The sequence below is a fragment of the Oryctolagus cuniculus genome, chromosome 1 (assembly GCF_051225735.1).
Source record: "Oryctolagus cuniculus isolate XC-2025 breed Fujian yellow rabbit chromosome 1, ASM5122573v1, whole genome shotgun sequence".
Lineage (NCBI taxonomy): Eukaryota > Metazoa > Chordata > Mammalia > Lagomorpha > Leporidae > Oryctolagus > Oryctolagus cuniculus.
Genome location: NC_142867.1, coordinates 53958118 through 53981383, shown reverse-complemented (window position 1 = coordinate 53981383; position 23266 = coordinate 53958118). Strand labels below are relative to the sequence as shown.

The window sequence follows — 23266 nt, the reverse complement described above, 5'->3', positions numbered from 1 at the left end:
CATATGATAAGGAATCAGGGATTAGGGCTGGTGCTGTGGCTCAAAGGTTAAAGCCCCAGCCTGCAGCACCAGTTCGAGTCCTGGCTGCTCCACTTCTGATCCAGCTCCCTGCTAATGTACCTAGGGTAGCAGTGCAGGATGGCCCAGGTCCTTGGGCCCCCACACCCATGTGGGAGACCTGGAGGAGGCTCCTGGCTCCTGGCTTCAGCCTGGCCCAGCCCCAGTCCTTGTGGCTGTTTGAGAGATCAGGAGTGGAAACCAGCCCCCAACAGAGTGAGCCTGCCATTCATTCCACCCATGACTGTGGGCCAGCAGCTCAAGCCAGGCTCAGCTGGGCCATCCTGGCTCTGGCAGCTCCCGGGTGTGTCTGGGCAGCTGGGCAGTGTCCTGCTTCTGGGGCACAGCTGGCTGTGAGGCAGGTGGCAGCTGATTACTGGGCTATGGGTCCTTCATCCTCCACCCAGCAACCCAGGCTTCTTCCCATGGCCTTAATGGAAAGAGGGGAGCCAGGCAAAGCTTGGCACTGCATGGTGCTGTTCTCCTTGTACCTGATTGTCCACACAGGTCACATGGCCAGTCCAGATTCAAGAGGTGGGGAAGTAGACTCCGCCTTTGATGGGAGTAGCTGGAAAAATCCCATTGCAAGGAAGAATGATTGCAACCTTTGTTGCAAAGAACCCAGGCCAGCCCCTCTGAGGTGGTGCAGGGCCAGCTGGAAATTGGTTAACAGGAAGGGAGAACGAGAGTCCCAGAGGTAACAGGAGCTGGCACACTGGTCCCGGGCAGGAGTGAGCTGGGGATCCCAGCAGTAACCTAAGGTCGCCATGGCCAGCGCACAGCACAGGGCAAAAGGAGGAAGATCACACCCAAAAGGAGGGCTGTGAGACATTTACTGCTTATCCCATGTAGGAATGAAGGGGGCTTTGTCAGCCCAACAGTGACAGCTCATCTGTGGCTTTCACAGGTCAGCAGGCCTAGGTGTAGAGTTTGGCAAGGGTGGGCAGGGGTGGAGGCAGGACACCGGGGGTGGGGGTGGGGGTAGCTGGTGGCCCCAGGACAGGGAGAGCACAGAGACAGATTTCCTGATGGACCAAGTATGGGGCTGAGAGAGGATGCGAAGGCGGCTCCTGGAGCTTGACAGGAGTCCCTGGGCTGGGGTGGGGGTGGGGTGAGGTGGGGTGTCATTTCTCCAGTCGAGTTGTGGGAAGCATGTCAGGGAAGATGCAGCCGAGGTTCTGCTGAGGGTGCGATGTTGACACCTTGGTGCAAACGTCAAGTCAGCAGGTCAAGAGGTGAGGCCGCTCTGAACAACCAAGCTCATGGACAGAAACCGGAGAAGAGCAGGTGTGGAGCCAACGCGGAGGCTGGGCTGTGGACAACTGGTTCTCCCATCCGCACTTGTGCAGACTCTGGAACAGGGCTCGGAGCTGTGTTTTAGCAAGTCCCACAGGTGCCTGCGCACGCACGTCTGTGCGGGTCTCCTCCCTGCAGCTCTCTCTCGGCAGTGACCAGGAGGGAAACCAGGTGGAAACCTGCTCTAGGTCACACAGCCGCCAGAACCCCCAGGTCTCCATCAGACAGGACGGTGCCCGTCCTAAGTGGCAGAAGCCACAAATACAGATGCGCCAAGGCCTCTGAGGCCAGGCTGAGGCCCGCCAGCTGGGATATGAGCCCCTGTCCCTGTGGCCGCCCGGCGCTGTGCATTTGCAACTGTCCACAGAGGGGCTGTCCACACGCATGGGGCTCCTGGCTGCTGGGAGCCTCAGTGATTATCCATACAGTGGGCGTCACCCGCGTCACACACCCACCACTGGCACCAGTTGGTGAACAGCACTGCGCCAGCCTTGGGCACTGGGCTGGATAGAGCCTGCCGAAGCAGGCGGACACATGAGGGTGCTGATGGGATGAGAGGAGGCATGCTGGGTCCCTGTGCACGGAGAGAGAGCAAGAGTGTGTAGAGTCACAGAAATGTCACTGCCCACCCTGGAACTGTCTGTGGGTAGCTCTCCGCCTAAGCCCGCCTGCCTCCACCCCTGCCAGCGAGTTGGGGCCACATCAGACCAGGCCCTTCCTCCCTTATTCTGGGAAGTCTTTCCACCCTCCCTACCCCCGCTGTGCTAGGGGAAAGGGGCAGTTAAATGCCTGAGGTTTCAGGATCAAGCCCCTAACACTGCACTATATCCACCCTGTGGCGGGCGAGGGCGAGGGCAGCCTCAGCTCCCCAGGCTTTCCTGGGTGCCCTCCATCTGCTCTGGTCCACGCCTGTCTCAGTCTGTGGGGACAGACACGGCTGAAATCACAGGCCTGCAGAGCCTGAGGGTCCCCACTCCCGGTGCAACAGAGCTGGTGCCCACAAAGGGCAGTGAGGGAGGGACCCGGCCCAGCCTGTCCCTGGCCATGTGACTTTTCCCTCCGTGCCTGTCTGGGTCCAGAGTCCCTCTCATGAGGATGCGTTGTATCAAATGCGGGCCCTCTCTCACAAACGGGTTTTACCGTAGTCACCCCTGTTAAGACCCCATCTCTCAATGCAGTCCTGTTCTGTGGATGAATAGGAGTGGGGGACCCCACTGGCCCGGCCTCTGGACACCCGGGTCAGCTGGAGCAGGGGCCAAGGAGGCCCCGTGTAGGCACATGTTGGGTAGAAGGACTCCGGGTTCCCGGCTCACTTCCCTCCTTTCTCCCTCCAGCTCCGACACAGAGTCTGACTGTGGCGGCAGTGAAGCCCCCAGCGTGGAGCTCCGTGCAGAGAGACCCCCGCAGCCCAAGCCGGAGCCTCCACCGAAGCCCCTGAGCCGGCACGTCTCCCTGAGGGAACCCCTGACCAGGGCGGTCTCGCCGCACAGTCCTGAGGAGTCCCACGCGGTGCACGGTGAGCAGAGAGCATCCCTGGGTGGAGGCCCAGGTGACAGCAGGGCCAGCCCCCAGGCCCAGAGGTGGTGGGCATGGGATCTCCGAGGAGTGGGGTATAAGGAAGGCACGGGCGGGGGGGGGGGGGGGTGTCCCGACCGAGGCCTGGCTTCCTTGTCCATGAGACTCGTACAGGAGGACGTCGGAGGAGCCTGGGTGGTGCTGTGTCTGGAGTGGGTAGAGATAGCCGGCCTGCCTCCCACCGTCCCCTGTAGTCCCTGGGGGAAGGGAGCTGGGCCCTGGGTGGCACGGTCTCCCCAGGCCACCTGGGTGCAGATCTCACAGGGGCTCCTGCCCAGTACCACATGCACTTCCAGTGTAGCCCTGTCACCGCCCCTCTGCCCCCAGGACCCCGTGCAGGTGAGCAAACAGACGCATGTTCTCCAGACAGCTCCTGCCCCTGAGCCCCGCCTGCTTAGAAGTACTTGTCCTGAGCTGCCCAGCTTGTCTGAAGAAACGTGGCCTGGAATCCATGGCTCTGATCATTCCACAACAGCTTGGGACTAAACCATGCGACTTGGGGGAGTGCCTGGGACAAACAAGCACCAACCCTATCAGTACCAACAGCCTGAGCCCTAGAGAGCTTTAAAGCAGCTGGTCCAGCACTGCCCTCTGGTGGCCAAGGACAGAATTTTCACCCCTCCTCAGGAATGATGTCTTCCATAATTTTCATATGTATTATCTTGACATATTTTGTGTGTATATATATATATATTTAAATCACAGAAACCTCTCATATGAGCCTTTTTTCAAAATGACAAGTGATTACCAGAAGAGAGGGAGGAAGGGAATATTGTATCTTTAGAATTGTAATGTACACACCATATTAAATATGTTTTAAAAAGAAAGAAATGGAGGGGGCGGGGGACAATGGTCATTGGAACACAGTCGTTAAGTGCCATGTGTGAGTTGTCCAAACTGGCTCGGCAGCAGAGGCAGGAGCAGAGCACGGGCCCTCACCCAAGGGGTCCTGTCCTGCCCTGGCACCTGCTCCATCTCCCAGGGCTCCCACCTCCTCCTCACACAGAAGCCTGCCTGCCTCTCCTCCATCTCCTCCATCTCTCCCCTCTCCACACCTGCCAGGGGGTGTTTCGGAAACTTCAGAAACAAGGCACGAGACAGAGCCCTGTGCCTGTGTCCGTGCAAAGCAAAGCCTCAGAGTCAGGGCTGACAAAACAGGCTCAGGAGGTGGGGGCCCCGAGAGGCAGACCACAGTCCTGAGCAGCCAGTGTGGCAAAGGAGACCACGGCAATCACTGCATCGCCCAGCAGGGAAAACTACAGGGGATCAGGGCCAGGACCCCTGGGGATGGGACAATCCCAGGTGCTCAAGTCCTGTATGTGAAACGGCCGAACATCTGCTCGTGCATGTCCTCCCATAGAGGTTTTTTTAAAAAAGATTTATTTATTTATCTGAAAGAGTTACAGAAAGGCAGAGGCAGAAAAAGAGAGAGAAGTCTTCAATTCATTGGTTCACTCCCCAGCTGGCCACAATAGCCGGAGCTGCTCACATCCGAAGCCAGGAGCCAGGAGCTTTTCCAGGTCTCCCATGTGGGTGCAGGGGCTCAAAGACTTGCGCCAGCTTCCACTGCTTTCCCAGGCCATAGCAGAGAATGGGATTGGAAGAGGAGCAGCCGGAACTCAAACCAGTGCCCATATGGGCTGCTGGCACTGCGGGTGGTGGCTTTGTCCACTATGCCATAGCGCTGGCCCCCCTTCCATAGACTTTAAGTCACTTCTGGTTGACTCATAATGCCTACTACAAAGTCAGTGTTGTGCCAACAGTGTTGCACTAGACTGTTTAGGGAATAATGTCAAAGGGAAAAATCTGTACAGGTTCAGTATGACAGCAAATTTTGTTTTAAAGATCTACTTATTATTTGAAAGTCAGAGTTACAGAGAGATGGAGAGATGGAGAAAGGAGATTATATATATGTGTGTGTGTGTATATATATATATATAGAGAGAGAGAGAGAGAGAGAGATTCCATCTGCTGGTTCCCAAGGGCCACAGCTTCCAGAGATGAGCCAGGCCAAAGTCAGGAACCTGGAACCCCATCTGGGTCTCCCACATGGGTCCAGGGGCCCAAGCACTTGGGCCATCTTCTACTGCTTTTCCCAAGCCATTAGCAGGGAGCTGGATTGGAGGTAAAGCAGCCAGGACACAAATCAGTGCCCATATGGGATGCTGGTGTTGCAGGCTGTGGCTTTACTGGCTACCCCACAGTGCTGCCCCTGAATATTTTCATCCTGCAGTTGGTTGACTCCCTGATGCAGTACCAGCAGATGTGGGAGTATCCTGGTTTGCAGGAAGCCTGAGAGCAGGCACAACTTTCCCCATGCAGAACCCTACAGGAAGAAAGCTCATGATACAGATCGGGTCTTAAATGACTGCTGTCTCTCCTAGCGCCCCACGCTGGAAGATGGGGGCATGACATCAAACGTGACCGTGCGGGCAGCTGTCCCAGGAGAATGTGATTAAATGGGGAAACTGAGGCAGTGTGGGCGAAGCACTTCCTTCCTGATGGGCCCACTTAGATCTAGAATGAAATGTAGAGAAGTTGATCAACTGCATGAGTGTTAAGTAATCCTTTGCTGCTTTCATCCCCGTCACTCGTGGTTTCATGATGGATAGGCCGGCCACGTGGTCGAGTTTAAAAGCTCTAGCGTAGGCCTAAGTGCTGTGTTCTGTGTTGCCTGTTATGGTAATCCCATCACTGTCCAAATAATGCTTCATCAACCACAGTTCTCGCCAGGATTCATGCCTCCCAGCTGGCTTTACAGAAGACCAGTGTTGCTTTTGAGTACTGATTTGTACAGCTATGCTCATAGCAGCATTACTCACAGCAGCCAATAGGGGGAGACAAAGCAGGTGTCCATCCACAGATGACTGGATACACAAAATGTGGTCTATCCAAACACTGGAGTGTTATCCAGCCCCAAAGAGGAATGAAATTCTGATCTGTGCTGAGACGTGAATGAACCTTGTGAAACAAGCCAGTCTCCCAAAGACAAATACTAGATAATTCCAATTATATGAGGTGCCCCAAGCAGCAAAATTCAGAGACAGGAAGTAAAAAGACTTGGTGTAGGGAGTGTGGAAGGAGTGCTCTATTCCAATGAGTACAGATCCACTTGGGGGGGGGGGGGGAGAAGATGGGAGGTGGATGGTCCTGATGTTTGCACAACAGTGAGTGAATGTGTGAAGGCACTGCCAAAGACTCACAAACAATGGAACTGAAAAATAAGCTTAGTTTAGGGCAAAAATATTGAAATCCATGCATAGGGTTTTTTTCATCATATGCACTTTCCATGAATTTTTTAAGTTGCCCCATATGAATGCCACTGAATTCTATTCTTTAAAAATGGCTTAAATGGTACTTTCTAGAAGATGTGCATCATTGGCACTAGTTAAGAAAAAAGATTTCTGAGACTACCTCAAGGAACCAATCACAGCCTTATCAAGGAACCAATCATAGCCTGAAAATTCTTTACCACAAAACACAGCCGAGGGGATGGCCTGAAGTGTAACTTACACCCCGCATTACAGAAGATGTCGAAAACCCATTGAGTTCAGTGGTTCTGAAAATCTCCTTGCAAAGATAGACAACCAGCTCCCTGCTGCTGGAGGTGCAGGGCCAGTGGGCCTAGGGTAGGGCCAAGGGTCTGCACTTCACGAAGCTGCCTGGTGCCTCCTCGCGGGTGGGCAGGTCCTGCACCGTGGGGCTCACGGAGGAGCAGCTTCCTGCAGGGCCTGCCTGGATGAATTAGTTGTAAAATGCACACCCCAAGCCACTATGTGACTTGCTCCAGGGCACTGGATTCCTGGACATAAGCCAATTAGATGTAGGAGGGCAGTCTGTCCCCAGATTGTTCTGACTTCGAAGGAGTGGTATTTCCATTTATGTTCCTGACAATAATTTGATAACGAGATGACCCAGTGGCATATGGAGGATGCTACTTCTTTGTGACAATAAAATGTCATCACACCATATGGCAAAATATCCTCTTAGGCCTTTTGCCTCAGGTCATGCACTAAGATCCCCAAAGTGCTCCTTTAAAATATGTATTTGAGGGGCTGATGCTGTGGCTACAGTGGGTTAAGCAGCCACCTGCAGTGCTTGCATCCTACATGAGTGCCGGTTTGAGTCCCGGCTGCTCCACTTCCAATCCAGCTCCGTGCTAATGCGCCTGGGAAAGGAGCAAAAGATCACCCAGGCCCTTGAGCCCCTGCACCCATGTGGGAGTCCTGGATGGAGTCTTCCACCTGAGCCAGGGCGGTGCAACCATTTAGGGAGTGACCCAGTGGGTGGAAGATCTCCCTCCCCCACCCCCTCCCTCTCCGTAACTGTTTTTCAGGGAGCCTGCCCTATTGCTGCTGCCCAGAATGGCTAGATTCAGTCATTTCTTCCCACCCTATTGTGGTGAAACGGCGCCAGTGATGAGGAGTCGCTCGTGAATTCTGTCTGTTTCTGATTGGTTCCACTCCCCCAAGTTAGAGACAGGAGAAGCCAGTCAAACTTCACGCAATCTTAGATTTTTTCTCGAGAAATGTCTTCATTGCGTGCTTAGTAAGTTAACTCTGCTCAGCAGGATCAGCTGTGCTTAAGGCCTGCTTGTTCCTTATGCAAAGCACCAGGCCTGGACAGCTTGGGGAGCACTACACGGAACCCCCGAGCCCATCACTGACGTCAGCTGCTTCGCCAAGGGCACACGGAGCGAGGAGCTGGCTGGCTCCCCCTTCACCCCTGGGCTCCCCAGGAGATAAGAGGGACGGTTCTTACAGACAGAAGCTGGGGCTGGGAGGAGCGTGTTCAGCTCGTGTCTAAGTTCCTGGTTGGCTGCGGTGCTTGTGGTCTTGCTTGGATTGGTCAGTGACACCATATTCTTTAGATAACTTCTGTGATGATCTGGTGGGCTGCAGCCAGTCTGGGGTACAAGCAGGTGGTAGTAACTTTCCGTCCCAGACCTGTAATTCTTGGAGAAGCAGCCCCAGGAGACAATCCCAGCCATCCAGGTGTTATCTGTTGCAGAAGCCAATGAGCTCATGAGTGCAGTGATTAGAACCTTGTAGGGCCAGCTGTGCCCTACTGGAGCCCCAGTGAGTGGTTGGTTGGCTATCAGAAGCCAGGGCGAGGATGCCGCAAGCTTAGGGGAGGAGGCTGGAGCTGGCCCTGATGGTGTCCAGGAGTCTGCATTCCGGGTGCTGCATGGAGATCTGTCCCAGCCCTGGGTCGGGAGCGAGTGGACAGGCGCCACAAGTGAGTGGTCCCCGTGCAATGGGGACACGGGGAGACCGTGCTGGGTGCCCATCTGCACAAGGCTGCTCCTCACGTCCCTGAGCTTGACTCGGAGCAGGTCAGTGGGACCGGGAACCCACCAGACACAGCAAGCACACTTGGAGTAAGAGAGGGAGCAGGAGCCAGGTACTGGTTACACCTGTACTCCACGGTGGAGTGAGGAGGAGGCGGGGAGAATGAGAGAGAGCATGGGACAGGCCAGGAGTCCTGCTTCAAACTTCCAGCCCTATCCTCCACCCGTCACTCCTGGTGTTGCTCTCCGTCCCCTCCTGGCCCCATTGAGTGGGCACTCAGATATGTTTCTCCCTCGGCCTCTCTCCCTGGCTGTGATGGAGGCACAGGGACCTGGAGCCAGAGCAGGAATCTGAGGCCCTGCCTGGGCACAGCGTGTGTTGGGTCCCACTGCCCATCCCCCATGCCCTTAATGGCCGAGGTCCCCCCCACCAATGGCCGAGGTCCAGCATCCTCTGCATGTGATGGTCAGTCTGCTCAGCCACTTCTAAAGTCCCGGCTGGGCAGACAGGCCTTTTGTACCAAGTGCCCGGTGTTGGACAAAACACGTTTCCATGTAAACCGAGGGCAGAGGTCACTGCAGTGGACAGTCCAGAGGCTCAGTGACAAGTGGTGTCCAAAAGGTTTGCCAGTCTTTGGGAGAAGAGGAGGCAGGAGGAGGACTTTCTTTTCTTTTTTAAGAAGATTTTATCTATTTATTTGAATGGCAGTGTTATGGAGAGACGGAGGCAGAGAGAGAGGTCTTCCATCTGCTGGTTCACTCCCCAAATAGCTGCAATGGCCAGAGCTGGGCTGATCCAAAGCCAGGAGCCAGGAGCTTCTTCCAGGTCTCCCACATGGATGCAGGGACCCAAGCACTTGGGCCATCTTCTACTGCTTTCCCAGGCCACAGCAGAGAGCTGGATCGGAAGTGGAGCAGCCTGGGCTCGAACCGGCGCCCATATACTGGCACTGCAGGTAGCGGCTTTACCCGCTATGCCGCAGAAGGTGGAACTTTGTACGATTTCCTGGCTTCCATCGGAGCTGCCCCAGTTTTATCTGCAGCACAGGAGGGCACTGAAGGGGTCATGAAAGGGGCTGGCGTTGTGGCACAGTAGGAAGCCCCCGCCTGCGAGCCAGCAGCCCCATGCTGGAGCGCCAGTGTGAGTCCTGTTGACCTTTAAAAGAAAAGGCTTCGTGGAAAAACAGAATTGAAAGATAAGCTTATTTTGTTGTAAAAAATTTTTCAAACCATTCATAGATTATTTCATCATCTGCATTTTCCATGAGCTTTTTAAGACGCCTCAGCTTAAACGAACCATTCTAGTAGAAATGAATGGGCCGGCGCCGCGGCTCACTAGGCTAATCCTCCGCCTTGCGGCGCCGGCACACCGGGTTCTAGTCCCGGTCGGGGCACCGGATTCTGTCCCGGTTGCCCCTCTTCCAGGCCAGCTCTCTGCTGTGGCCAGGGAGTGCAGTGGAGGATGGCCCAAGTGCTTGGGCCCTGCACCCCATGGGAGACCAGGAGAAGTACCTGGCTCCTGCCATCGGATCAGCGCAGTGCGCCGGCTGCAGCACGCCGGCCGCGGCAGCCATTGGAGGGTGAACCAACGGCAAAGGAAGACCTTTCTTTCTGTCTCTCTCTCTCTCACTGTCCACTCTGCCTGTCAAAAAAAAAAAAAAATGAATGAAAGTGTATCCATGCATGTCATATACATATGTACCCCTGTGTGCATGCAGACTATGTCTGCAGAGTTCATGCATGCACGTGAGACGGTCACTATCGATCACTAACTAGAAGGGTGGCTCACACGGAGACGTTTCTGCTGACCCAGGTCAGCCCTGTCCCATGGTCATAAACAAGTGATGAGTAGAGGAGGAGGAGGTGGGAGGTGCAGGGGATCAGGAGGGCTCCCCCAGGGGAGGAAGGGGTTCAGTCCGTTGGAGTCACTGTCTCTTGATTGTCGATAAACGGGCTCCAGCAGAAAAATCCCTGTTTCTGCCACACAATTAACAGACTCTTCCCCTCCCCCTTCTTCCCCACCCCATAGCTCTGCATCGGGCCAGAAGCTTCCAGTCTTCAACGCCAAGCCAACAGCCACACTGGAGAACATTCCAGTCCAGTGAGTCAGGAGCTGTCGGGGGCTGGGCTTTGGCTAATTCTCCCAGGCACTGCTCTCATTCCTTACATGGTGTCTTCCCTGTTGGGCCTTCCTGGAGCAGAGGGGGCAAGAAAAGAGAAGTATGGTTGACTGGACTTCCGTTGCTGACTGACAAAGCACACCCATTTCTGTGCCCTGCCACCCCCTGGGAATTGGGGAGCTGTAGGGTTCTACAGCCACACCCAGAAGGGGCCACAGCGGTCGGTTGTAGGCACCCAGCTCTGCAAGGCCAAGAGAAGGAAACAGGCTGAGGGACTCTGAGTGGATTCTGTGCCCTGGGTTGGGGGGGTGGGGCATCAACTTAATGGCCTCATGCAGTTTCGAGCAAAGCCATGAAGATGGCCACACACGCACACACACACGCCTTGGTACCAACATCCCATGAATGGTCAGAGCTGGGTCAGCATCCGGCCCCGGCTAAGACAGCAGGTGCCCACGAGGGGGCGTGTTGACTACGCGCGTGGTTGCTCCACACCTGGGGCTGGCTCCCATTCTGCTGGCTGCCCGAGGTTACAGAGCTGGAATTCCCTCCAGGACTCCATCCTGTTCCCCTCCCCCTCCCCCTGAGCCTCCTCTCCCTCTCTGGGCTCCCTGTAGGACCAGCGGCCAGTGAGTCACTCCCCCAAGGCCCAGCCCCATGGGCCTCCTCACCAGGAGGGAGGAGGCTGGGGCAGAGGCACCTTGGGAGCTGGCCCCAGGGTTACACACCTGGGCAGATCTGGGGACAATCTAAGTGGCCCTTGACTTGCCTGGCCGGCCCCAGGCAGCAAGAGAGAGAGAGCAAGAGGGCATGGAGAGTTGACCTTCCCCACACGTGGTTAACTCTTTTACTGCCCTGCGCTTCCCCAGTCCCCAGCATCCTGCTGCTCAGGGCGGGTCTGTGTAGGTGCCCCATCCATCCCAAAACTCCCAGCCCACGGTAGCAGTGTGTGGGCCACCAGTGGGGGGCTGTGGAGGAGTACACTGGGAACAGCAGCGTAGCTTCTAGGATGGGCCTGGGGGCCTTAGGTCCATGGTCCCCCAAGTGCTTAAGAAATCTGGGTTGAGGGCAGGACATGAGGTTGAATCTTTCTATGGGTCTGGTGTCCAGCATGCTATGGCCCAGAGGAGGTACCCCCTTGTCCTTGTTTGCTGGCTGGTTGGGTAGATGGATGAGTGGACGAATGGGAAGACAGGAAGGAAGGAGGGATGGAGGGAGGCAGGGATGAAGGAAGGAAGAGTGGATGGATGGATGGATGGTAATTGGACATTGGACACAATTGAATCAAGGAAAAAGCTGGCTGGACTGAGTGCAAACCTAAGAGTCAGACTTTCCAGCTGCTGACCCTAGAGGGCGCTCCAAGACTTCGAGAAGGGATTTGAGCCTGGCCTGGCTTCCAGATTCTGGGAGGCTGCCTCCTGGAGTCCCAGTCCTGGTAAGAATCCCCCGGGGTTAAGGGCCACCAAAGACATCTGTTTTTGTTATCTTCTTTGTGCCCAAAAGGAGACCCCCCAAGGGGCAGGGCTGGTCCTATAAAAGGGAGCAGACCCTGGGGGCATCAGTCCACCATCCATCACTGCCCCATCACGGCCACTTCTGCTCCACACTCCAGGCTGGAGGGTAGTTGGAAGGGAGCGGTGTTATAGCCCTCAGCACCCTCCCCCAGCTGACCCTACTGGCCACAGTGACTTTTGGGATCTAGGAGAAAGGTAGCCAGTGCCAGAGGTCTCAGAGCAGAGGTGGCACAAGAACTGGTCCAGGGGCCGGGAGGCTGTAACCCAGGCCCTGGCCTGCTCATCAGCTGGCTTCACACACAAGGACGCTGGGGGCCAGCGACACTTGGACGGGGACCCCAGCAGTGGGCAGGGCAGCCCTGGCTGTGGCGTTGCCAAGGTTTCCAGCCCCTGGAGGAGGATCTGAGGCAGAGTTACTGGAACCCAGGCTTGGAGAGGCCGTGGCTGGGGTGGGGGTGCGGCCCCCTTTGTGGATCGGGCTGGGGTCCCAGCAGCGTGTTCCCGTGACACAGCGAGTGCGCCTGAGGGGAGGTTAGGGAGGTGCCAGTCACAGCTGGCAAACACGCGGCACCTACTCAGCTGGCCCCTGTTATGATCCGGAGCCGCTCCCTCAACCACCCGTGAAGCAGCCCCAGTGCCCCAGTTTCTTGCGTGAGAAGCTGGGGGTCACGGAATTGCTCGGTGTCGGGCAGCTGGCTGAGTGAGTGTGGGGGAGCCCAAGACACCACCTGCCCCGGGGGCTGGTGAGACTCCCATGACTCTCAGCTGGGCCAAGCCTTCCGGGGCCCCCCCAACCCCAGCCTGTCCCCCAGCTTCCACGCAGCAGCTTAGCCTGCGGGCGTGAGGCCCACGTGGAGGGAGGGGTCCACCCTCACAGCCGGGGTGGGCAGGGATTAGAGGAAGGAGACCCGGGCGAACTGCTTCCGGGTCATGACCTATGAACCTAAGGCTTTGCTGGCTAGGCCCCCGGGGTTTGGTTCCAAGGTGTCCGTGGAGCAGAGGAGACAAGTTAGGGAGTCGGAGTCGGAAGGTGGAAGAGAGGAGAGTGAGGGGGCGAGGAAGAGGGGGAGAAGGTATGTGGCAGGAATGTGGCCTGTGGAGGACAGGAAGCAAGGCCACGAGTGACTCAGAGTTCTTGCCTTTTTAGGCTCCAGCTGTCTAGCTGTGGGCTGAGGTGGGGTGTGGGTGGCGGGAGGCAGCCAGCGAGCTCCCCGGCGGGCGTCAGCTCCTGGCAGCCCGTGGCCTCTCTGTTCCTGGGGTCACCGCTCCCTCTGAAGCGCTCTGGGAGCTGCTGGCTGGCTGGGAGCCGCCTGCCCCGTGTGTGTGTGTGTGTGTGTGTGTGTGTGTGTGCGCGCGCGCGCGCGCTCGCCATCTCCCCAGACCCGCACCCACCCTCAGAGGTCAGAGGTGTGCCAGGAAGCAGGACCTGGTCGTCCCCGCAGGGCGGGACTTGTGCGTGGGTCCCTACTCTCTCCTACAACCTGGGGAAGACAGGCCAGCTGAGTGCATTGAGCTAAATCCCGAAGGCCACGTTGGCGGAGTCAGGGACAGGCAAGAATGGGGCTGGTTGGGCTCAGTGGCCCCGGGGAGAGTGGGAGCATCGGCGTGGGCTGCGGCTGTGCCTGGGCCAGGATCAAGTCCTGAAGCCCAGCCCGGCCAACACCAGACGCTGCAGGGCATTTTTCTGAATGTATTTGAGGACGATTATCCGAAACGGTCCAATACGGAGACAGAGGTTTTACAGAGTCTGAGGTTTTACATGTAAGGGGACCAGACTTAACGGGAAGAAGGAGGGAGGAAGAGGAAGGAGAACGCACACATGAGCCTGACTGGCCTCCCAGGTGCACCTGCGTGAGCCCGGCTTCCCCAGCCTAGATGACCCCAGCTGCCCACAGTCTGCAGTCAGGCTCCTCCTGCCCCTGCCTCCTGTTTGTTCCCTGGCCAGTGCAGCTTAGTGTGGACGCCACTCCACAGTCACCTCCCACGTGCCCTCTCCCCATCTCAAACTCTGCACCTCATGGAGAGCCCCTCTCTGGCAGCCAGCGTTTCTCCTGATGCTGATGGTCCTGTGTCTTAGGGGAAGGAGCCTCAGATGGTTTATGGACAAAGCAATGTAAGGCAACCAAGCTCCGCCCACAAGAGCTTGGGGGGACTTCTGATAGAAGCCCATTGCCAACAAGGGCTCCGGGGGCTCCTGGCTGCCCGTCTCGGGACGCCTCTCACAGGAGTCTGCAACATGGTGATTCGTAGGCTTTTCACCCAGGGCCCCTGTCACCGCACAAGACCTGCCTCTCCTCTGCCTCTTCCTCTTCCTCCAAGCCCCAAGCTACGGGCTCTGGGAACCCTGAGTCCTGTCTCAACATCGTCCTCCTTCTGAATCTGCCTATGGCACTGGAGCCTCCTGTGAAAGCCACTTTTCTCATGACAAAATAAGGTAATAACAGGTTTGTAATGGCCAGCGTGTTCTCCGTTCGGTAGGTTTCACGCCAGTGAACAGCGAAGCTGCCTCACCTCCAAGGGAACCGTCTCCGTCTCTGTCTCTGTCTCTTCCTCGGTCTTTGCGGGCTTCTCCTTCATCCCTGCCGCCATCTTCTTCAGCCAGTGTCCCCGAAGTTGCGCCCAAGGCCACCTCCCCACCGCAGGTGAGTGCCTCTGGGTCCCCACACAGGTGCTAGGAAGCTGAGCTGCCTGTATGCCTCCCACCCGCTACTCCCACCTTCACTCTGCATTTTATTTTTATTATTTTCCTTATTTGAAAGAGGAAGGGAGAGGGAGGGTGAGAGAGAGAGAGATCTCCCATCAGCCTGGTCACTCCCCAAATGTCCACAACCTGGGGCTGGGCAAGGCTGAAGCCTGGAACTCCATCTGAATCTCCCACAGCGATCTTGCCTTTTCCTGTGGGTCTGGCCACCCACAGAGCTGACCAACCCTACCCTCCCTGGCCCAGGAGCTTATCAAGAGCGGTGTCTATGCCATTGCCTGCCCCTCTGGCTTCCTCCCCTCCTCGTGTGGGGCCCAGATAGCGGATAGCCCTTGCTCAGGGCTGGGGGGGCGGGGGAGGGTTCTGGGCGGATCCCAGCAGGTTCCGAGGCAGCCACTTAGGACCAGAGATGACCTTGGAAATCCTATGGGACTGACTTCTCTTTGACTTTGGGTGTCAGATGTGGAGAAAGGAAGGGAGTGGAGTGTGGATGGACATTTGCCTTCCCCATAGAAATAAACGCTATGAGGGGGCCGGGGCGGGGAGGGGGCTTTCAATAGCGGCTATTTCTGCCCATCCCTCGAGGTGACAGCCTGTGACCCTCACCCGCAGGTCTCCACAGGTTCTTGCGATCCAACCACCCCAATCTTTTTGAGGCGAGCCAAAGCCCAAGGAGCGCTCAAGGAGATCCCCCTCTACCTTCCCCACGAGATGGTGCTGGAGCGAGCAGAATTCTGCCTCGTGAGTCCCGGTGGCGAAAGCCTGACGAGCCCTGCCGAGTGGGACCGGCCGGCCGAGGACCCCCCTGCGGACACCAGCAGCATCCACAGAGACCCAGCCCCCACTGTGGGGAAGGACAGCTGCTTGCCAGACCAGAAGCTACCTCCCAGGGCTGAGCCGGCGGAGGAGAAGCGGCCAGGCCTGAAGAAGCTGGTCCTGAGCCCGGAGCAGAAGACCATGTTGCTGGATTGGAATCACTCCATCCCCGGAAGCATGGGGCCCGCTCAGGATGGCGCTGAGAATGGGCTGAGGTCAGCCCAACCGGTGCCGCCCCCTCAGAGAGAGGCCCAGGGGCCGGCGGGGACCCAGGCTGACCGGGCACCGGGGGAGCGGAGCGTGCCTCCTCCCAAGTCCCCGCTGCGGATGATAGCGAGTGTCTTCCGGAAGACCCTCTTGCCCAGCGGCGGGAGGAAGCCCTGGACCAAGGCCGAGTCCAAAGCTTTGCCCACCAACCAGGCGCATGCCCGCCCGCGTTCCTTCAGCTTTCGGAGGGGCAGTTCCAGCAAAGAGGGGGACCAGCGGTCCCCGGGAAGAAACATGATGAGCAGGGCTGCTGCCTTCTTCTCCTCCGGCTCCCTGGCAGCCAAGGCAGCCCAGGCCACGGACCTTAGCCCTCCCAGCCCTGCTCAGCACACCCACAGTCTGCCCAGGCGGCCACCCGAGGCGTTGCCCGCCCTTTCGGCTGCTCCCAGCAGTAAGCTAGATGATGTCCCCTCGCTCCTGGAGAAAGTGAGTTTGCAAGAGCCCTCAGATGCACTTAAGGTTTCAAAGAGATTATCCTCACTGGTTTCCTCCTTCAGAATCAAAGAAAAATCTTCTGAGAGTTATCCCCAGGAACCCAAACCAAGGAAGGATGTCAGAGACCTCTTCGATGGTCCCCAAGAAAAGGGGCTTCCCACAAATGGTGGTCGCTGCCTGGAGAAGCCGGGGCAGGCAGCCCAGCCTCCCCCTCCAGCAGGAGCTGCAAGTAAGTGCCTCTCCCCTGTTAAAAGCCTGCAGGTAGCACTCCTCCTGGGAGTGACGGGCAGGCAGCGTGAGGCTTGCTGTTCAAATCGAATTCCTTCTTCTTCTTCTTTTTTTTTTTTCTTGGTTAAAGATTTATTTATTTATTTATTTGAGAGAGTTACAGAGAGAGGAAGAGAAAGAGAGCGAGAGCTTCCATCTGCTGGTTCACTCCCCAGATAGCCACAACAGCCCTGGGGTGGGCCAAGCTGAAGACAGGAGCTTCTTCCAGGTCTCCCACATGGGTACCAGGGGCCCAAGCACTTGGGCCATCTTCCACTGCTTTCCCAGGCACATTAGCAGGGAGCTGGACAGGAAGTGGAGTAGCCAGGTCTCGAACCGGCACCCATATGGGATGCTGGCCTTTGCAGGCGGCAGCTTTACCTGCTACACCAATCCCTCCAATCGAATTCTAGCAAAAGGAGGAAAACTTGAAGCTGAAAATTTTGAAAAAAAAAAACTTAAATTTTTATTTTAACCTACGTTATAGAAAGTGTTGATAAGCGGTATGTTACCACTTTCCCAATCATTGTCAGAAGGAATGTTTTACTAAGTTGTATAAGGGCACTTAAAAAGTTCATAGAAAACAGAATTATAAGTTTATTTTGGTGCAAACAAACTTTTGAAGTCCATGCACAGTTTTTCATAACATGCCTTTTCTGTGAATTTTTTGAAGACCCCTCATACAGAAAATTTCGTATCTGTCTAAATCAACTTTATATTCTAGGTATTACACCAATTACCACTTACTCTACATGAATGCGATTTAACAAAATATTCTATCTCCTGGATATGTTAGCATAGAAGGAACCGTTTTCTTATTGTTTAACTTGTAGGAGGTATATATATTACACATATGAATATACTTATGTTGTACATATGGTGACCATTTTTATGCATATAGCTGTTTCTTCCTTTTGAAACACTGGTCTAACACTTTTCTGTGTATTTGGGTGCCAATGGAAATGTAGGTTTTTTTATGTTTAAGATTAGATTTTTTAAATTCTAAAATGAGTTAATATATTGAAGGGTCAGAATAATCCAACAACATGGAAATGCAAGTATCTAATAAAAAGTAAAACGTAGCATACATCCCCTTAGTCTCCTCTGCAAAGATCTGGGCTATTTCCTTAGAGATGGTTTAGCTAAACATCCCCAGGATTCCTTTTTTGGTGTTAAATATTTGATTGCTTTTAATAAACTGTGATCCTACTAACAACTCTGTTTACCTTTTTATATTCCTATTTAACTTCTAGTATGGGACATTAAAGTAAAAACGTCTCTTCTCTGGCACCCTAATCCAATTGCTATATAAACTAACGGGCCAATTCTCAGCTGAGCTCAGGATAAGTATGGAGAGGCTGGTGTCGAGCTGTACCCTGAATAGTCCACATGGTAAAGTCTAATGTGTAGGCGTTGTTGGTAGATAGCATGTTCCCATGGTGGGAAATCCCATGATGGGCACAAAGGTGTTCTCCCCCTTCCTTGTCCCTGAGCCACCGGCACCCTATCCTCGGTAATGGAGATTACTACTGGGTTCCTGGGCATTCCTCCAGCTGGAACGTATGCACACGGAGGAAATGCACATGGACTGTTTCCTTTTTACCCTCACCAGTGGTAGCATGGTACATGCTTTTTATGCACTTTTAATTTTATTCTGAAAGTTATTCCATAATAGTACATAAAGTGCCATACAGTAGTCTATGGTATAGTTGTACCATACTGTAGGCAGCCAGTCCTCTGTGATGAGGAGTTCAAGTCATTTCAAACTTGTGGCCGTCGTCAATAGGTCTGCTGTAATCAGTGAGAAGGTAAGCCATTTTGGACACGTGCAAACTCTCTGTTGGATAAATTCCTAGGAGTGGAACTGCTGGAACCAGGGCCGTGTGAGTTGGGTTTTGATAGATGGTGCCGAGTTGGCCTCCGTCATGGTGTGCTGGTTCACACTCCCAGCCACCAAGCAGGAGAGCAGTTTCCATGCTTGCACCAACCAGTGTGCCACTTCACATTCTGCCTTTTCTGTTTCCATCTTTACCAATGTGATAACAAGTGAAGCAAAGTAGTTTAAATCTCATTTCTCTCTTAATAAGGTGACTGAGCATCTCTTAATATGTTAAAGAGCCATTCATCCTTTTCCATGAACTGTTGTGTCTGTCCTTTGTCTGATTTTCTATTTGGGTTGTTGGGATTTCCTTAATGATATGTACAGCTCTTTATTAAAGGAGAAATTGAAATCCTCTTTGTGATGATATGAATTACAAGTATTTTTCCAGTTTTTTGTTTGTATTTAACTTGTTTATGGTTTTTTTGTTGCACAAAATTTTTATTTTTATATAGCAGTTGTAAACAACTTTTCAATTTATTGCTTCTGAGTTTAATATACCAGCTTAGAACTTATTTCAAGTTTGTAGAATTTTCTGAATTTCTTTTCATCTTTTGGTTTGATTGTTTTGTTTGTTTGTTTTTGACAGGCAGAGTGGACAGTGAGAGAGAGAGACAGAGAGAAAGGTCTTCCTTTGCCGTTGGTTCACCCTCCAATGGCCGCTGCGGCCGGCGTGCTGCGGCCGGCGCATCGCGCTTATCTGAAGCCAGGAGCCAGGTGCTTCTCCTGGTCTCCCATGCGGTTGCAGGGCCCAAGCACTTGGGCCATCCTCCACTGCACTCCTGGCCACAGCAGAGAGCTGGCCTGGAAGAGGGGCAACCAGGACAGAATCCGGTGCCCCGACTGGGACTAGAACCCGGTGTGCCGGCGCCGCAAGGCGGAGGATTAGCCTAGTGAGCCGCAGCGCTGGCCTTGATTGTTTTTTAAATATTTTTACATTTAAATATTTACATCAAAGAATTACCCTAGTATAAAAAGTAAACTATGGATTCAACCTGAATTTTTTTTTAGATGTCTCCCAGGACGTCGTAAAATATTTAGTGAATAATGGATCTTTTCTTGTCTTCCATGAGATGACATCTTTATCATACATCAAATTCCTGGTGTGGCTTTATTTCTACCCCATGCATTGTATTCCACTGAGTTCTCTGTTATGTGTCAGTACCACACTGTTTAAATTATCTAACTATAGATTTACCTTTTTTTACTTTAAATATTTTTCTACTACAGGAAGAAGATTCTGCTATTGATCTTTTTCTAAAATTTTCTAGCTCTTCTTTCTTGTTTAGAATTCGGTATAAACTTAGTATCAGCATATCCATGTACCCACCAAAATAGAGAAGTCCTGTGAGTACATTTATAAGACTAAGTTTATAAACTAACCTGGCAAGATTTCACAAGTATGTGACAGGAATTACCTTTCCCTTAGTCCACATAAATTTTGTGACCTTTGGGGACATTTTAAAAAATTAATTAATTAATTTGAAAAATAATTAATTTGAAAATCAGAGTTACAGAGAGACAGGGAGAGACCCAGAGAGAGATCTTCCATCTTCTGGTTTATACCCCCACCCCCACCCCAGATGGCCAAAACGGCCAGGGCTGGGCCAGGCTGAAGCCAGGAGCCAGGAGCTTCATCCGGATCTCCCATGTGGGAGCAGGGGCCCAAGCAGGCCATCTTCCACTACTTTCTCAGGTGTATTAGCAGGGAGCTAGATGGGAGGTGGAGCATCCAGGACTCAAACCATTGTCCATGTGGGATGCTGGTGTTGTAGGTGGCACACCAGCCCCCCACAGGGACATTATATAGATATATCACCTATGGCATATAGACATTGCATGTTTATTAAGATTAACATAATGAGATTTTTTCTGGTCTGTCATCCAGCGACTGTGTGTGTATGACAGCCATTGGTTCCTGTGGAGCTGCTTTGCACCCATCCAGCTTACTGTGTTCTCTTTTGCTTGTGCAAGTTTTCAGTGGAGTCCCCTGGGTCCTTCCCATCTTTACCATCGTGATGCCTACAATGATAAGTTTACCTCCTACTCTTGAGGGGGTGCCTTTAGTTTCTTTTGTTTCTAGAATTTCCAGAACAATACTAAATGAAAGTAATAATGACTTCCTTATTAGATTCCTGGTCTACAGGAGAATGCCCCTGGTATTTTCCCATTTAAGCATGAAACCAACTTCTGAGTTGATTCTGATATATTTTATCATTTTAAGGAAATAGCCATCTAGACTTAATTCATTAAGAGTATTTCTAATCACAAATGGATGTTGATTTTTATCAAATGTCTTTTCAGCTCCTTGTGATTTTTTAAATTATTTTTATTATTTTTTTTGAAAGAGTTAGAGGGAGAGACAGAGATCTTTCATGTACTGGGCCATTCTCCAGATGGCAACAATGGCTGGGGCTGGGCCAGACCGAAGCCAGGAGCCAGGAGCTTCCTCCAGGTCTCCCACGTGGGTGCAGGGGCCCAAGCACTTGGGCCAACTCCTGCTGCCCTCCCTGGCATATTCACAAGGAGCTGGATCAGAAGTGGAGCAGCCAGGACTTGAACCAGCACCCATATGGGATGTTGGTGTTGCAGAGCCGTGTCTGTGCCATCAGGCCGGCACCATTTGTGAGGTGTTTATGTGATGTTTTCTCTCCTTTGTTTGACATTAAGATTTATATATAGATTACTAATGTTGAACCATCCTTTCTTTGCTGAAATAAATACTACTTGGTCATGATGTCTTTCTATTCTAATATACTTTTTGGTCCTGTTTGCTGATATTTTATTTAAGATTTTTGCATTAAATTTACAGGCAAGATCGGCTGAAGGCTCATTGACATCACATTTCTGTGACTTCTGTATGTGCTGACTACGCTAAATTAGGACCAGTGCGTCTTCCTGGCTTACTCAGCACGCTCCCTAGGAAATGGGGTGACTCTCTTGGTGTGAAACAGAATGGCAGTGTAGAAAATGGAATTAGGTCGGGGCTGGGCAGCTCTGGAAATAGTGCCTGGACCTGTCTCTTAGAGGAATGATGTGTTTCTCTCGGGTGTTCTTAGCCAGTATTCTAAGAACGGAAAGATTGTACCTTGCCTATCAGATTAATCTCCTTTATTTCCTTGCCCCTGCCCAGGCCGCCAAAAAAAGCACTCACATACACGAACTGACAGCATTATCTACACGTTTACCTCATAGGTGCCTGTCTCTAAACACTGGAAAAGAAAAGTGTTGCACTCATTCACATTGAAGTGCTTTACATGTGTGATCACTCAAGTAAAGCCAGGCTGGAATTTTAATTGTTTTGCATTTTTTACAAGACAGCTTTCCAAGTAAATTGATGATATATATATAAACTTATCAGAGTATTTAAGTATTTAAGTGGCTTAGGGGCCATAAATTAATTTCAAGTCCTTACCTGTATGCATTTTTTTATACAATTTTAACTCTCATTTTCATTCTTGTGTCTAATTAAAACAGGCACCCTGAAGGCATCTCTTTTATTTCTGTCTAAACTTTTTATGCAGTGTAACGTACATACACTGCATAAAATCCACTGAAATTAAGTCTGTAACTGATGGGGTCTTGGAAAGTACACACTTGTGTCATCCTCTGAGGTCAAGCTATAGAATGTCACCAGCCCCCAGAGCCCTCCATCATGCTCTGTGCAGTCAGTCACCTTAGGTTACTTTTGCAGTCTGGGGCGGTTGGGGGAGGGGGCTTTTGTTTTTATTTTTTTATCTTATCAAACTTGAATCCTTCAGTGTTGTGGGAGCAGCATTCTCCAAAGATCCCATGCCTCTGGCCTCCAGTGCACTTGCCCTACACAATCTTAGCCTCTGGAGTGTGCTGGGAACATGACTATGAGGGATTTCACTCCATCCTGTGAGCAGGTTAGGGGACTGTGTAAACATAATTGAGTCCCTCACCAATTAACTCAGAGTTCGTCCAAAGGGAGGTTTCCCTGGGTAGGCCTAACTTAATCAGGTGAGCCCTTACTGAGACTTCCTGAAGTCGAGGATGGGATGAGAAGCCCGAGAGAGACCAGAAGCTTCCTCTCGCAGAGATAGGGAACCGGCACAGTGAGAGAGGGCGGGGGAGCAGACTCTAGGAGCTCAGACTGACCTGTAGCTACAGCGACTGAAGTCTGCCCGCAGACTCTGAGCTCAGAAGAGGGTCCTGAGCTACTGGTGAGCCCACAGCCGAGGACAGCCTGGCTGTAACCTTGCGAAGCCTGAGCTTCTGCCCCAAACAGCAGAGGTGATAAAAGGGCGGTGTGACATTTGTGCTGATTGATTGCATGGTTGAGTTCTGTGCCTGGCCCCTCTCGGTAAATGTGTGGAGCAGTTCTCTGCTGTTAAACACAGAAGTGGCTCCTCCTTTCCCCTGGCTACAGCTTGTTCCGTGTGTGAATATGTCCAGCTTACCTGTGCGTCCTGGTCCTGGGCACTGAGGTGGTTTTCAGCCATTTTCACGGAGAATGATGCTGCTCTGAGCGCTCTGATGTGAGGGTCCTTCGGAAATCGCTCCTGAGCTGCCGGCCACACACAGCCAAGCCAGAGGGACTGAGGCAGGTACTTCCTGCTTAGTTAATGTCCTAAGACAGGTAGGCAGGGGAGGCACTATCCTTCAGTGTTGACAAAACCAACAGTAAATTCTTTGGGCAACCTGGAGCTTTCCCAGGCTGGTGCTCTAGGTGGGCCTGGTGTCATTTTAGGGTTGTGGTCTTGAGCTGTCAGAAATCATAGTAATGTTTCAGTCTTTTAATGTGGGGAAGAGAAGGTGGACACAATCATTTGGGTTGAGGGTCAGTTGCATACAGGCCAAGGTTGAGGCCTAGTTGAGAAGAGGGCTTGGAAGGGTTTGGTCAAGAAGAGAATCCTTGTAGGTGAACACCTAGGAGTGGGATTGCTAGGTCGTAGGGTAGGCCTGTGTGGTTGGTTTGAGGAGACACTGTCAAATAGATTTCCACAGTGGCTGTACCATACGAATACCCTCCAGCCGGAAATGACAGGTCCCCTTGCTCCACATCCTGGCTAATACTCTGTAGTC

General features: G+C 52.9%; 1 protein-coding gene across 5 annotated transcripts in view; it reads left to right on the top strand.

The window, feature by feature from the left end:
• Positions 1 to 23266, top strand: part of MICAL2 (microtubule associated monooxygenase, calponin and LIM domain containing 2) — a 227475-nt gene that overhangs the window by 153796 nt on the left and 50413 nt on the right. For all 5 annotated transcript variants that reach the window (XM_051824773.3, XM_051824734.3, XM_051824729.3 and 2 more), the window contains 4 exons: positions 2688 to 2869; positions 10248 to 10319; positions 14331 to 14494; positions 15166 to 16300. In XM_051824773.3, coding sequence (XP_051680733.3) covers positions 2688 to 2869; positions 10248 to 10319; positions 14331 to 14494; positions 15166 to 16300 — 1553 coding nt within the window. The remainder of the gene's footprint in view (positions 1 to 2687; positions 2870 to 10247; positions 10320 to 14330; positions 14495 to 15165; positions 16301 to 23266) is intronic.